Genomic DNA, 15840 nt, shown 5'->3' on the forward strand with positions numbered 1-15840 from the left:
AGAAATCATGTCTTTGAGGAGCGGGCAGAAATCATGTCTTCGAGGAGCGGGCAGAAATCCTGGCTCCAACACGCCTAAGAACGTGTACGACCCAGAGCTATCTGGGTGCAGGCGCCTTTCCCAAACCCGAAAGTCCCGCTGGCAATTAAAGCCGGTGGGACGCTATTTAAAGCATTAATTCACCTAGTTGAAGTAGTTTAAAAATGAATAAATGTAATTTACAATGAAGGCAAGCAATTTCAATTCTAACTCAGCGTGTTTCCCGTGCTGTGCGAAGCACGCTATGGTGAAGGTGTTGTGTTTCAGCCGGCAGCCAGTTGGACATTTACATGCCTGCTTGACAGATGGGGATAAAAGATGAGTTATTGCAGCAGGGCACTCAGTTCTCTCAGATAAACTTTTGGCTGGGAGATCTTTGTGTTTAGACTGAAAATTCTTGGTTTCCACTCAGAATTGTTCTGTTTACACATATTTACCAACTTTTCGGACCCCCTCAAACTGACACCATCGTGGGTTGGGGTGGGGGGGGGGGGCGATGGCTGAATTCACTACTACATCAGAGGACGGGCAGCAACACCATCCTCGCCAGGCAGGGCGTGCACCTCCGCCACTTGGAGCTCCACAACACAGTGCTGCGCCACAGGCACCTGCACAAGAGCACAGAGGGCAACAACAGAGAGAGTAACATCGCAGGAGGCACTACCCTTACCACAGGGTCTACAGACAGAGGCTCAGCTTCCTGAACCTCTCTGAGGAGCAGTGCACACGGAGCCTCAGAGTGAGTCGCCAGGTGGTTGCAGACATCTGCAGTCTCCTTCATGCCGAGCTGCTCCCGACTGGGCCTGACGGCATCTCATTGCCCATCACAGTTAAAGCAACCACTGCCCTCAACTTCTTTGCCTCCGGATCATTCCAGAATGCCACCGGGGACATCGCCAGGGTCTACATAAGAACATAAGAACATAAGAAATAGGAGCAGGAGTAGGCCAATCGGCCCCTCGAGCGTGCTCCGCCATTCAATAAGATCATGGCTGATCTGATCCTAACCTCAAATCTAAATTCATGTCCAATTTCCTGCCCGCTCCCCGTAACCCCTAATTCCCTTTACTTCTAGGAAACTGTCAGTCGTCTGCACACAAGTGCATAAGGCTGGTCACCGACGGCTTGTTTCAATGGACCTTGCAATATGTCAACTTCCCCATTGATAACCTCAGCCAGAGCCAGACGGAGAAGGCAGTGGGATTCCACTCTGTGGCTGGCTTACCACGGGTACAGGGTGCAATCGATTGCACCCATACAGCAATCTGAGCATCTCCACACGAGCCAGGACTGTTCATCAACAGAAAGGGGTATAACTCCATCAACACTCAGCTCATTTGTGACCACGGCAAAAGATTTCTTCACGTGTGCACCAGATTCCCTGGCAGCTGCCATGATTTGTTCATTCTGAGGGAATCCAACGTCCCCGGCCTCTTCCACACACCGAACACACATAAGGGCTGGCTCCTTGGGGACAAGCGATACCCCCTGCACACGTGGCTCATGACACCTCTAAGGAACCCCACCAGCGAGGCACAGAAACATTACAACGACAGCCACATCGCCACCAGTCCTATAATTCAACATGCGATAGGACTCCTGAGGATGCGATTTCGATGCCTCGATAATTCTAGGGGAGCTCTTCAATACGCACCAGCGAGAGTGGGTCGCATGATAGTAGTGTGTTGGGTCCTGCACAACATGGCACAACAGAGAGGGGTACCAGTTGAGGAGGCCCCATGCCCTCATCCACCATTCACATATGCCATCGGCATTGAGGAGGAGAAGGAGGACGACCCCATGAGCAGGGCAGCGGCTCACCTGGCTGCTCGTGACGCTAGGCAGTCACTCATGTGAATTGTTCTCATAAGATCAGAAAGTGAGAAGAGTCCAGTGCTCAGACCACCTGGAAAGACCAGCGCCAACACCAGCCCCCTCTCCCCCCACCCCCGCACAAAACAGTCCTGCAACTACACATACACCCACTTTAAAGTGACCCACAGGGTGGCATCAAGTGTTGCCGTTCATGGTGAAACACATGAAAAGGCGCTATTACAAAAGCCAGTCAAGAATGGGCAAGATGTGGCAGTCATGGTGAAAATGATAACATTTAATGTGACTTTAGCAAAAACCAAATATAAATGAAAAACATGACAGTCTGTCAGACACCCTTGTGCAAACCCTTCGTGATCACAAATCCTTAGCCTTTACCTTCCTACTGCTTCTACGTGGTGCATCCCCTGTGGCTGCAGCTGAGGTAGTGGCAGGTTGTTCATGTCCATGGCCTGACTGCTTAGCTGCTTTCGGCCTACGCCCTCTGGGTTTTGGAGCCCGTGAGGGTCCCGCCGAAGACTGCTCCACCTGCACCTGTGCAAGGGCTGACTCGGCCAACTGGAGAGGAGGCAGCATTGCTGGTACTTGTTGAGGGGGGGCAACAGGTGGGACATGGGAGCGCTTTGAGTGGCATCCCCACTTCCATGTCCCCTTTCGCCATTATCCCTCTCCTGGACCAGGCCCACATCACTCCTACCTCCCTGCTGAAGAACAGTTTGGAGGACATGTATGATGCCTTGGAAGCCCAGTTGTAAAGTTTCTGTCTGCCTGTTTAAGGCAGCAGAACGTTGTTCACCATGAGTCTGAACAGCCATTGTCAGGGCCTGAATGGACTCATTTGTGAGCCATGCGTGAAGCTCAATGGAGGCTAGCCTTCTCTCCATCGCAGACATTCCCGCACTTACGTGAGACATTATCTCAAACAGTTGCTCACGTGCGTGCGACACTATCTCAGAGATTCCCTCCCGTACCTGTGCCACCATTCCACTAATGCAGGAGTTGGACTCCTCTATCCCCTGCAGTATTGTGAAGACTGTGCGTGGCACCTGTTCCAGTACCTTGAAAATGTGCTGCTGTCCCTTGATCATTCTCCTTTTAAAGGATGACCCCTGGGGTTCAGCATCTGTATCCAGCTGAGCAGAGTCTGGAGAGGAGTGCGCCCGCCGATGCGGACTCTCCACAGCTGCCCCTGCCACCAGTGTCTGCTCGTGCTCACTAGTGTGTGATGACTCACCAGGTGCCAACCCAACTAACTCACTACTAGGATCCACTGAGGTATGAGTATGTGCGCTGGTGGATGGCTCGCTAAGATGTGACAGTGCGCCCTCAGAGGCCGGCAGGTCCCCTGTGGAATCGCCCTCTGCCATCACTGCGGTCGTTGAAGGGCCTGTAAGACAACAGAAGGCAATATTAAGCATCATCACAGATGTGTCATGTGCGATGAGCATACTGAGGTGTTCAACATGGCAAGCATTATTAACATAATTTCATGTTGTGTGTGTTGAAGGTTAAAGTTGTGTCATCAGATGTTTGTGGGATGTCAGTCTCGGCGTCCCTGATGGACAAGCACTTGAGGGTGCGGCTGATCTGCAGGGCCTCCTCCTCCAGTCTGTGAGGACTACTATTTGTTATGGCCCCCTCCAGTCCTCGCCCTCGCCCGTGCATTTTGCGCTTTCTTCCCCTAGAAGGGGAGAAAGTACAGACGTGTGAGTGGGTGATGGTGGTCAGCCCGATGAATGCATTGCTTTGGGTGAGGCTGACCGTGAAAGAGATGCATCAGAAAGTGAGTATGAGACAGAGACATCACATTGGATCAGGACTGGGGTGAGTGGTGGTGGTGGGGACACAAATGGGGAGGTGAGGAATTGCTCAGAAAGTGAAGGTAAGTTGAGGATGAACCTTAAGTGGGTGTGAGGAGTGATGTGATGGAGTAGTCTTGGCAGTGCAGAATGAGTTGGGAGGGGAGGTGATGTGGAACACGGAATGCAGGAGAATCAGTAAGTGTACTCACTTTTGCTGACCTAGTTAGGTCATTGAAAAGCTTCTTGTACTGGACCCAAGTGCGGGTGATGTTGCTGCTGCTGGTGACCTCCTCTGCTACCTCGAGCCAGGCCTTCTTGGTGGCAGAGGCAGGGCACTTCCTCCTATCAGCCGGGTAAAATAGTTCCCTCCTCCTCCTTACCCCGGCCAGTAGCACCTCAAGTGAGGCATCGCTGAATCTTGGAGTAGCCTTGCCCCTGTGCTGCTCCATTGGGTCTTCTTGGTCTTTGCTCCAGCAAAATCCACTGGAGCAAAGGTCCTTTAAATACAGACACTCCAGCTAACAGCCTGTCATGTGGGTGCACAGTCCGCCCACTGAACAGCTTTCCGATGGCAAACCCGGAAACAAGATTAATGGCCACCAATTAAGTCGTGATCGAGTGGGGAAAGGTAAGTTTTTATTATTTAAGTTTGCCACGCACCCATTGACCCCCCACCCCCACCCCGCTGCCATCCCACTGCCCTTTTAATATCGAACCCATGAAGAATGGTCACTTGGTATTGGAAAGCTTCTTGTGCCTGTGGGATCCGCACCCAAGTGGCACCCCAGCAACAAATGCTCCCTTCAGAAGAAAAAGAGTAAAAAGAGGAAATTAGAGGAGAAAGAAAAATATAAAAATGTTGCATTTAACTGGTCAAAGTAGATATGAGAGCTAATTCCACTGGAAACACAGGATTGCAGAATTAACCTTCTTAGAATCTGAAAAATCAGAATACCTTTCCCATTACTCTGATTAACTCTGTTGTACCTATTGCTGACATTGCTGACATCAGCTAACTCAAAACAGGTAAGGAATTAAGTGTGGGACCTTCCCAGTCGATATGGCCTAGTAGTACATCAGACTGTGCTTTAAACATTGTAAGCTTTCTTTGCATTTTAAGAGCTATTTAGTAAAGAGTAAGATAAATTGCTGACATGATATGACAGGATTAAAGTCATCTTAATGCTACAATGTCTGCATGGCTCAATTAGTACCACTCCTGCTTCTATGTTAGAATGTTGTGGGTTCAAACCCCACTGCAGGACTTGTGCATATAATCTGGACTGATACTTCAGTGTGGTACTAAGGAAGTGTTGGAGATGTCATTACTTGTTATCTTTTGGATGAAATGTTAAACTGAGGCACTGCTACTTGTACAGTTCGAGAAAGAGCAGTGAGATCTTCTGATGTTGAGCTGTTAGTTCTCCTGGTGTTCCGGCCAACATTCCTCCCTCGACCAACACCACTAAAAGCAGATTAATTGGTCATTCATCTCATTTGCTGTTTGTGGGAGCTTGATGTGTGCAAATTGGCTGTCATGCCTGCTTAAATAATAGTGACCACACTTCAAGGCGAACAGTAAGCCATGGATGAAAGAAAGAAAGGGAGAAAGGAAAGAAGGACGAAGTGTGAGAGAGAGAGAGATAGATAGATAAACTGACCGTAGCTGGGCCTCCATCAAGTTGCCTGCCTCCATGGTTTGACACAATGATACCTTGGACACCATGCTCCACTGCCAGCTCTGCATCTTCCTTGGTTAGAATACCCTTGATAATTATAGGCAGGCGAGTTAATGACTGAAGCCAGTAGATATCTTTCCAACTGATTGATGGATCCATAGAATTGGCTGGTGCTCCATACTCCTCTGCTCCGTTAAGCTCCTGTTCGGATAAACGAATAGTTACATTGTGGAAGTGTAGTATCAGTACAGTGGAAAGAGACTTTCATTATGCGGGAAACTCAACTTGAGGGTTGTAGGAGCTATCCATTTTTCCCAGGCACTTTAAATCTTTTTGTCTCAATTCTATCTCAATTGGGACTGATGATCTGGGAGTGTATCGATGGTTTCTAAACTTGATCTGCAGATAGCTTTTCAATATCAGTTATGTAACATAAAAAAGCAAACAGTTAGTTCATACACACACAAATATTTGAGCATAAGATGATTGGTTTTAAGCAATGACAAGGATTGCTTTTAACTGTAGACCTTTAAATCAGAATATAAATAATTGCTTACTGAATTTCGTGGCAATGTGTAAATATGCACTATAATAATGTTATATATCTAGGTACCAAACAGCAGACACAGTTGAAGTACGCTTGTAAGTTCACTAGGTGCATTGTGCCTATAAATATTAGAAATGTACATATAAATTTGGACCTAGAAATTGGATCGTGCCCGAATCGGATTGCGATCTGGATGAAGCAGCTGCCGCATACGCCACAAAAGGTTAGCAGAAGGACCACTGGAAATTGGTCTGCCGGCTCATTTGTATATTACCGGCGATCTGTGGGCACCAGTTGCAGCCCAGAGGCAGCTTCCCAGTTGCCTAGGGAAGTAAGATCGGTCAACTGAGACGCCGACCGAGGGTAGCAGATACGTCCAGGGGAAGAGGGGTTGAGGAAATCAGGAGGACAACGAACGCAGGCTGCCAACGGCCCTCGGTTTTAATGTGGAGAAACACCCCTGCTCCTCCTGGCTCCATATTCATCTGTAGACTGCAGGAAGCTATCAATGGACTGGTCGGGTGAGCAGAAATGTGGCAAATGGAATTCAATCCGGAGAAGTGTGAGGTAATGCATTTGGGGAGGGCAAACTTGGCAAGGGAGTACACAATAAATGGGAGGATACTGAGAGGTGTAGAGGAACAGAGGGACCTTGGAGTGCATGTTCATAGATCCCTGAAGGTAGCAGCACAGGTAGATAAGGTGGTTAAGAAGGCCTATGGAATACTTGCCTTCATTAGCCGAGGCATTGACTATAAGAGCAGGGAGGTTATGCTAGAGCTGGATAAAACACTAGTTAGGCCACAACTAGAGTACTACATACTGTTCTGATCACCACATTACAGGAAAGATGTGATTGCACTAGACAGGGTATAGAGGTGATTTACGGGGATGTTGCCAGGACTGGAGAATTTTAGCTATGAAGAAAGATTGGATAGGCTGAGTTTGTTTTCTTTAGAACAGAGGAGGCTGAGGGGAGATTTAATTAAGGTGTATAAAATTATGAGGGGACTAGATAGAGTGGATAGGAAGGACCTATTTCCCTTAGCAGAGAGGTCACTAACCAGAGGGCATAGATTTAAAGTAATTGGTAGAAGGATTAGAGGGGAGTTGAGGAGAAATGTTTTCACCCAGAGGGTGGTCGGGGTCTGGAACTCACTGCCTGAAAGGGTGGTAGAGGCAGAAACCCTCATCGCACTTAAAAAGTATTTAGATATGTACTTGAAGTGCCATAACCTACAAGGCTATGGACCAAGAGCGAGAAAATGGGATTAGGCTGGAGAGCTCTTTTTCGGCCAGCAGACACGATAGGCCGAATGGCCTCCTTCTGTGCCATAAATTTCTATGATTCTATGATTCAATGGGCCTAACATATGTTTCACGTGGGCTTTCTAGACAACTACAGATCGGCCTAACCAATATGGCGTGCAGCACACTTCTGGCGCAGACTAAGCGTGCACACAACGCATGCCATATTATACCCTTCGTCATCTGTTTCTCACCCAAAAAATGGGTACTGCGTAATCAAATTTTTAGGGCTTGATCTTCAAGTATCTCAATCTGTAGCTGAGGCAAAGAGGAGATGGTGTGAAAAAAATATCTCTCTTCTCCTCTCCTCTCCTCTCCTGCCCTCCTTTCCGTGTTAGCTCCTTTGTTAAGGTAAGGAGCATGACCATCAGGCCTTGCCAAGTACAAGCCCTAACAGTCAGTTCGATAAGAGAGGCCCCCTCAACCGACCCTGATCCTGTATTCACCAACATCTAGAAACCGAAAATATAATAAAGAATAGTCAGCACGGATTTCAAAAGGGAAGGTCAACCTTATGGAGTTCTTTGAAGAAGTAACAGAAAAGGTAGACAAGATGTAATATATTTGGATTTTCAAAATGCCTTCGATAGGGTACCACATAGTAGACTCATGACTAAGGTCAGAGCATATAGAGTCAGGGGACAATTAGCAGAATGGGTAGAATGCTGGCTACAAAACAGAAAACAGAGTAGGGATTAAAGGTAGTTACTCAGATTGGCAAAAGGTGGGAAGTGGTGTTCCACAAAGATCGGTGTTGGGACCACTGTTGTTCACCATTTACATAAACGACTTGGACTCGAGAATCAAAAGTACAGTTTCAAAATTTGTAGACAACACCAAATTGGGGGTAATAGTTAATACCGAGGAGGACTGCGACAAAATACAGGAAGGCATTAATAAACTTGCAATTGGCAAATGAATTTCAATAAAGATAAGTGTGTGAGGTATTACATTTTGGTAGGAAGAATAAGGAGGCCACATACTGCTTGAATAATAAAAGTCTAAATGGGGTAGAGGAGCAGAGGGATCTGGGGGTACAGATACACAAATCACTAAAAGTAGCGACGCAGGTTAATAAGGCCATAAAAAAGGCAAACCAAGCACTGGGGTTCAATTCTAGAGGGACAGAATTGAAAAGCAGAGAAGTTACGTTAATTTTGTATAGAACCTTGGTTAGGCCACACTTGGAGTATTGTGAACAGTTTTGGTCTCCATATTATAGAAAGGATATAGAGGCACTGGAGAAGGTGCAAAAAAGATTTACTAGGATGATACCAGAACTGAGAGGTTATACCTATCAGGAAATATTGAGCAGGCTGGGGCTCTTTTCTCTAGAAAAAAAGACAGAGGGATGGCCTGATAGAGGTCTTTAAGATAATGAAAGGGTTTGGTAGGGTAGATGTCGAGAAGATATTTCCACTTGCGGGGGAGACCAGAACTAGGGGCAATAAATATAAGATTGTCACTAATAAATCCAATAGGGAATTCAGGAGAAACTTTTTTACCCAGAGAGTGGTTAGAATGTGGAACTCACTACCACAAGGAGTAGGTGAGGCGACTAGCATAGATGTGTTTATGGGGAAGCTAGATAAACATGAGGGAGAAAGGAATAGAAGGGTATGCTGATAGGGTTAGAGGAAGTTGGGAGGGAGGAGGCTCGTGTGGAGCATAAACACCGGCATGGACCAGTTGGACCGAATGGCCTGTTTCTGTGCTGTACATTCTATGTAATTCTATGTAACATCCGCATGCAGATGCTTGAGCAGGATTTTCCGGAGAGCGATCAGGAATGGGCTGCCTGGTCAACTTTCTCCTCCAAAACCCAGTGGCGGTGAGGCCAATTGCCATGACCCTGCTGTCATCCTGGCTGGGATCACATAACTTCATGATATATCTTAAAAAGGCAAAATATCCATACCTCAAAAACACCATCAAAATTTTTTACTTTGAGATGAGGTGGTAGCTTAAAGTTGTTCCTAATATCATTTCTCCGCTTGCCGGTATAAGGGACATCCACAGTTAGGACGATGGCCCTGTATCCATGTGCTTCCACGCGGTGTACTAACTGCTCTGAGAGTTTACGGTTCCGGTAGACATAAAGTTGAAACCATCGAAATCCATTTGGTGCTGCTGCTGAAATCTCTTCCACAGAGCAGGTGGCATATGTGCTGGCAATGTAACAAGTATTCATGGCTTCAGCAGCTATAAAGCAACACGCAAACACTAATCAAAATCCACATTTTTTTTTGATTTACTTGTTGACCGTAAGATTTTGATGATCCTTGACTTCAAAACGATTGCATTAGAGTACTGTCATTTGAATTCTTCGACCTCGATTCAGTTCCAGCCCAAGTACAAAAGGTGAACTATTTCCCTCTCATGAATTTTTAAGCTATTTATCATTGGATATTAGTTTAGCCACTTTCAATCCATGTTCCGGTAGCTATAAATCCACAGGAAAGCATTGGGCCTGAATTTGCTGAATACTTGCGCTATTGTAATGGCTCATCTAGGCTGCACGCCATTAAGGTGAAGAAATTCCAGGAAATTATGGCGTGAATGACTCATACCATTCATTATGCTATGCCATAATTTGCTGGGACTTTTGCGCCGCTCCACCATTACCCCTCGCCGAAAACAGCTAGAAGGTAATTATAATAGCCCGCCCTATTACAATCAATGGCAAACATGAATTTCCTGCACTAAAGGCATTCTTTGCACGCTGCTACTTAGACTTAAAAATAATAGGCCTTCATAGTGGTGGCCATAAGTTCCTTTACATCATTTCCTCCTCTGGGAGTAAACTAGAGAATATTTTGATCTTTGGTTACTCATTAATGCTTGCAAGTGATGTAAAGGAACTGGTGTCCAAAACTCACAACAATTGTATTTCATCACATATTAATCCTCATGTAGCTGTGTTAACATATCTTTGTTCACACCACTGCAACCATATAAATACAGTTATCCTTTTAAACAAAAATGTCAGTGATGAAGTACCACGGGCTGTACTCATCTCGCCATCATGCCATGCCATGCAGTGGAAGGCAGTAGGTGCGATCCCTATGGGAAAACTGATCTCCATGCCCTGGATGGTTGTCCTTGTTTCTGTTATAGAGACATCTCTTAGCATTCGAGGACGCAGACGGATCCTGCAAAGTTAGCAAAAATTTCAAATTAGATTAAACTCTTTAACCCATAGCATCTCCCTTCATAAGCTAAACTGTCTTACTGGGTTGTATTTTAGTCTATACTACCTGGGTGCAAAGTATCGCCCGGGAAGAAGGCAGAAAGGAAAATTGGAGAGGAGGAAAGAACACCCATAGCAGAGCCAGCACAAATTTCGTACCATTTAAATGAAGGATGGAAAATTAGGCAGGCTCCATTACGGGTGTGCAATTTTCTCCACCTGATTTTTCACTGCCTTCTGCCCAGGCAACACTTTACATCTAAGCAGTAGAGATGAAAATCCACCCCAATATATATTTATCTTTTTTCCATCACAGCTTCTGGTATGACAGAATAACCAATCCAAAGAATATACCATAGGGCCGGTGCCATGGCATTAGCCATTGGAGTGCTAACCCTGAGCGCCATGAAGTGGGGGACAAATGGAAGTTTTATTCCTGTTCCATTTAATTCCCAGTGTGTGCATGTATGTTTGTGTGTGCGTGTGCGGATGGGACATTAGAGGGAAGAAGCACATGTATTGGTCAATAGTGTCTCCTTAGTTACTGTCTGCGAGCAAGCTAACTGTCTATTCTGGGCAGCGGTGGTGGCTACTTGAGGTAGACCAAAGATAATTTATAAAGAAAATAAATTACATAGAAATAGTAAACCATAGACTCTTCTCGATATAATACAATTCTCAACCCACCTCAGTATTGACATTGCTAATATGATGACAAGATTGTTTATCATTGGTAATGAAAGAGATATTACTTTTTCATTAATATTGGCTGTGTGATCAAAGTCACAGAAGAAATAGGAATGTACAGGACCAGAAATGAACGCTGCAGTTCATCTGGCTGATGCCAAAATTCAAAACATATCATAATACACTGTAGCCTAGAAATCACTGTCAATGATGCTACCATATGGACGCATAACACATTAATATCTAATTCCTTTCTCTGCCATTTTAACAGGAGTGTTATGTTAATTGTATGATTTATATCAATGCGTGTTAATTGTATTCAGGTGGTGGGTATCAATTGGGGACTATCTTGTATCCTTTTTATAGGGGAGCTTATCTAGGGTGTGATGTGTGTGTAAGGGGAATCTCTGTGAATAAAGGCTAGGAAACAACTAAAGACTAGGCTCTAGTATTCTGTCCTTCACCACATGTCTATCCAATTTGAACATGTTAAGCCAGGTAGTTCAAAATAATGAAGAAAGGAATTTGTTAAGAGCATGACAAACTGGGAAGAAAATTGTGGGAAATTATATGAGAACACAGGCAGGTTAGCAGAGTGGGCAGATAGTAATAGATGCAATCCAATGCAGAAAAATATTAAGTCATGTATTTTGAGGAAAAGGAATCATGAAAGGAAATAAGATCCTTAAGAGTGGAAGTACAGATCTAGTGGTGCAAGTACATAAATTTTAAGGGTAGGACTGCAAATAGGAAAAACCATTAAAAAAATCAGGAAATGGGATTCTGGATTTTACACATGGGACACTGACTATGAAAATAAACAAATTACATTGAATTTGTACAATACATTGGTTAGGCCACATAGAAGTATTATGTGCAATTCTGGGCACCCCATTGTGAGAAGCATTTTAGACCCATGGAACGAGCACATCAAAGCTTCACCAGAATTATATCACAACTCAGAGATTATAGTTCTAAAGACTCAAAAATTAGTGGTTTCTTTTACTGGAACAGAGAAGGTTAAGGGGAATCTAATAGAGGTTTTCAAAATTCTGTGCAAGCTGTGAAAAAATTGGCGCCCTGCCACTCTGATGGTAAATCAAAGGCCCAGACAGGGCTGAAAACAAAGGTGCAACATTTTTAAAATGGTCCTAATTAAGCTAATGAGCAAAGTAGAAAAGTAATCAATATCCCCTGGGATCGATTACCTTTGCCTTTAGAAACATTGGGGCCTTTATTAGGCTCTGAATGGAACTCTCACTTGCTCTCAGTTGGACCTAATGGGAGTGTAAGTGAAGGAGTTTGAGAGGTAGTCTGGAATCTTCCCCAGACATGCCCCCTTGAATTTCCTGCGCTTCTTCCATAGGGTGGAATTGCATCAGAACCAGCTTCTGTCCAAATTCCAGCCCCTCCACCCCCACGCAAATAGTGCCACTGCAGGATCTTCCCTGACTCTAGAAATTTCAGGCTCAAAGAATTCAGGCTCATTCAGAGCTACAGCATGTCCTACATGGAATTCTGCAGTTAACTGGTTTTTAGTGAATTAAAATCTTGAAACATCCATTCATTAATTCCATGTCATCATCTAACAGAGTGGAAAAGCTGCATTATTACAGCTGTATAACCAAACCCCATAAACTATTTGGAATTTCTTTCCCTATCATGTTTCAACAATATACTATTGTACAATTCAGATGATTTGGGTCTCATTAGTATTTGATAGAGCACAAACCTTTTATAAGCCATTAGATTGTCATCTCTAGTACAGCACTCATCTGCCCCAGCAGCGTAGTAATCCCAGGTGGTTTTGGGTAAGTGTTCTTTAGCATACACCTCAAAGTCAGACAGACATACCAAAGACATCTCCGGGTCACACAGAGAGGTTCTGAAACAATAATGATTGCAGGGAAATTTTAACACGCACCTCATTCTCTGGCATTTATTGCAGAAAGAAGAGACTACAAAAGATTCTATGTAATTCTGTGTAAAAGGATACACTAAAGAGGCCAAAACAGTGATCAGTGGGGAAAAGTTTAGTCGCAACTCACAAGTGACAAGAGTCCTGGTGGTTTATGAAGGTGGTGCTTTTTAGACAAAATCACTAACCAACTATTCCCATTATGTGTTCTGTTTATATCATGGGGAAAAATTCAGGCACACATTTTTGTACCAATTAAAAAGTTAATCTGTTCTAGAATGTTACAAAAAGTTATTGTCTTAAAAAACTGTCGTGATATTCCATTAGAATCTGTAAGTTCTTGATTATTAAGTTTTTTTTTGGATCGTCTGTTCACAGGTGTGTTTTAATTCATTATTACTTTGACAGCACCTCCCAACCCTGCAGCCTCGACTACTGAGAAGGTCAAGAACAGCAGCGTTATGGGAATATTATCACCTCCAAATCCCTCTCCATGTCACACATCATTCTGACATGGACATATATATCGCCATTCATTCATTGTTGCTAAGTCAAAACCTGGAATTTCCTACTTAAATCCATGACAAAAAGGCCTGAAGCAGTTCAAGAAGATGATCCACCACCACCACCTTCTCAGGGCAACTAGGAATGGGCAATAAATGTGGTCTTGCCAGCGTCACTGAATCTCACGGTCAAATAATTAAAAATCAAAGCCATGTAGATTTAATGCACTGGGGCGCTGTCCACAAATTTATGGATGATTCAAAGATTTGTGCGCATGTTAGAACTTTGGATGAGAAAAAACAACTACAATCAAATCTAGCTGCGACAGGGGAATTGGCACATGTCCAGCTGATGCCATTTAATGTAGATAAATGTAGGGTTGTGCACATGGGTAGTAAGGTTTGTTGAATGGGAAAGAGATCTAGGTGTTATAATACATGAGTCTCTAAAGGTTAAAGACCAGTGCTGCAAGAATATAGCAAAGGCAAATAGAGTATTAAGATGGCCTGCGAGGACGTTCCAATATAATACAAAAGTACCTTACCGTCCTTGTATAAGACCTTGTTTAGGCTCATTTTTTTTTATTATTCGTTCATGGAATGTGGGCATCGCTGGCAAGGCCAGGATTTATTGCCCATCCCTAATTGCCCTTGAGAAGGTGATGGTGAGCCGCCGCCTTGAACCGCTGCAGTCCGTGTGGTGAAAGTTCTCCCACTGTGCTGTTAGGTAGGGAGTTCCAGGATTTTGACCCAGCGACGATGAAGGAACGGCGATATATTTCCAAGTCGGGATGGTGTGTGATTGGAGGGGAATGTACAGGTGGTGTTGCTCCCATGTGCCTGCTGCCCTTGTCCTTCTAGGTGGTAGAGGTCGTGGGTTTGGAAGGTGCTGTCGAAGAAGCCTTGGCGAGTTGCTGCAGTGCATCCTGCGGATGGTACACGCTACAGCCACTGTGCACCAGTGGTGGAGGGAGTGAATGTTTAGGGTGGTGGATGGGGTGCCAATCAAGCAAGCTGCTTTGTCCTGGATGGTGTCGAGCTTCTTGAGTGTTGTTGGAGCTGCACTCATTCAGGCAAGTGGAGAGTATTCCATCACACTCCTGACTTGTGCCTTGTAGATGGCGGAAAGGCTTTGGGGAGTCAGGAGGTGAGTCACTCACCGCAGAATACCCAGACTCTGACCTGCTCTTGTAGCTACAGTTTTTATGTGGCTGGTCCAGTTAAGTTTCTGGTCAATGGTGACCCCCAGGATGTTGATGGTGGGGGATTCGGCGATGGTAATGCAGTTCAATGTCAAGGGGAGGTGGTTAGACTCTCTCTTTTGGAGATGGTCATTGCCTGGCACTTGTCTGGCGCGAATGTTACTTGCCACTTATCAGGCCAAGCCTGGATGTTGTCCAGGTCTCGCTGCATGCGGGCATGGACTGCTTCATTACCTGAGGGGTTGCGAATGGAACTGAACACTGTGCAATCATCAGCAAACATCCCCATTTCTGATTTTATGATGGAGGGAAGGTGATTGATGAAGCAGCTGAAGATGGTTGGGCCTAGCACACTGCCTTGAGGAACTGCAGCAATGTCTTCTGCTGAGATGATTGGCCTCCAACAACCAGTACCATCTTCCTTTGTGCTAGGTATGACTCCAGCCACTGGAGAGTTTTCCCCCTGATTCTCATCCAAATACTGTGTCTAGTTTTGAGCCCCTCACATGGTCGATGATATAGAGGTCTGGGAGAAAGTTTAGTGGAGGGCTACTAGATTGAAACCTAACACAAAAGCCTTTGGTTACCATGTTATGCATAGAGAGTTACTTTTTACTTTAGAAAAGTTGAAACTTCGGGGAGATTTGAAAAGGGAGATAATCATAGAATGGTTACAGCACAGGAGGCCATTTGGCCCATTGAGCCCGTGCTGGCTCTTTGTAAGAGCAATCCAGTTAGTCCCATTCCCCCGCTCTTTCCCTGTAGTCCTGCAATTTTTTTCCCTTCAAGTATTTATCCAATTCCGTGTTGAAAGCCACAATTGAATCTGCTTCCACCATCCTTTCAGGCAGCTCATTCCAGATCGTAACTACTCGCTGCGTCAAAAAGGTTTTCCTCACGTTGTCCTTTTGCCAATCACCTTAAACCTGTGTCCTCTGGTTTTCAACTCTTCCGCCAATGGAAACAGTTTCTCCTTATTTACTTTATCTAAACCCTTCATGATCTTGCACACTTCTATCAAATCTTCTCTTAACCTTCTCTGCTCTAAGGAGAACAACCCCAGTTTCTCCAGTCTTGCACATAACTGAAGTCCCTCATTCCCGGAACCTTTCTAGTAAATCTTTTCTGCACC

The 15840-nt window shown here is 44.9% G+C and overlaps 1 protein-coding gene across 3 annotated transcripts in view; it reads right to left on the reverse strand.

Annotated features, from left to right (window-relative positions):
- Window positions 1–15840, reverse strand: part of hao2 (hydroxyacid oxidase 2 (long chain)) — an 82054-nt gene that overhangs the window by 20083 nt on the left and 46131 nt on the right. For all 3 annotated transcript variants that reach the window (XM_067992968.1, XM_067992969.1, XM_067992967.1), the window contains exons 2-5: window positions 12818–12970; window positions 10209–10360; window positions 9127–9410; window positions 5336–5554 (exon numbers count right to left, since the gene is read on the reverse strand). In XM_067992968.1, coding sequence (XP_067849069.1) covers window positions 5336–5554; window positions 9127–9410; window positions 10209–10360; window positions 12818–12970 — 808 coding nt within the window. The remainder of the gene's footprint in view (window positions 1–5335; window positions 5555–9126; window positions 9411–10208; window positions 10361–12817; window positions 12971–15840) is intronic.

The sequence above is a fragment of the Heptranchias perlo genome, chromosome 11, assembly GCF_035084215.1.
Source record: "Heptranchias perlo isolate sHepPer1 chromosome 11, sHepPer1.hap1, whole genome shotgun sequence".
Lineage (NCBI taxonomy): Eukaryota > Metazoa > Chordata > Chondrichthyes > Hexanchiformes > Hexanchidae > Heptranchias > Heptranchias perlo.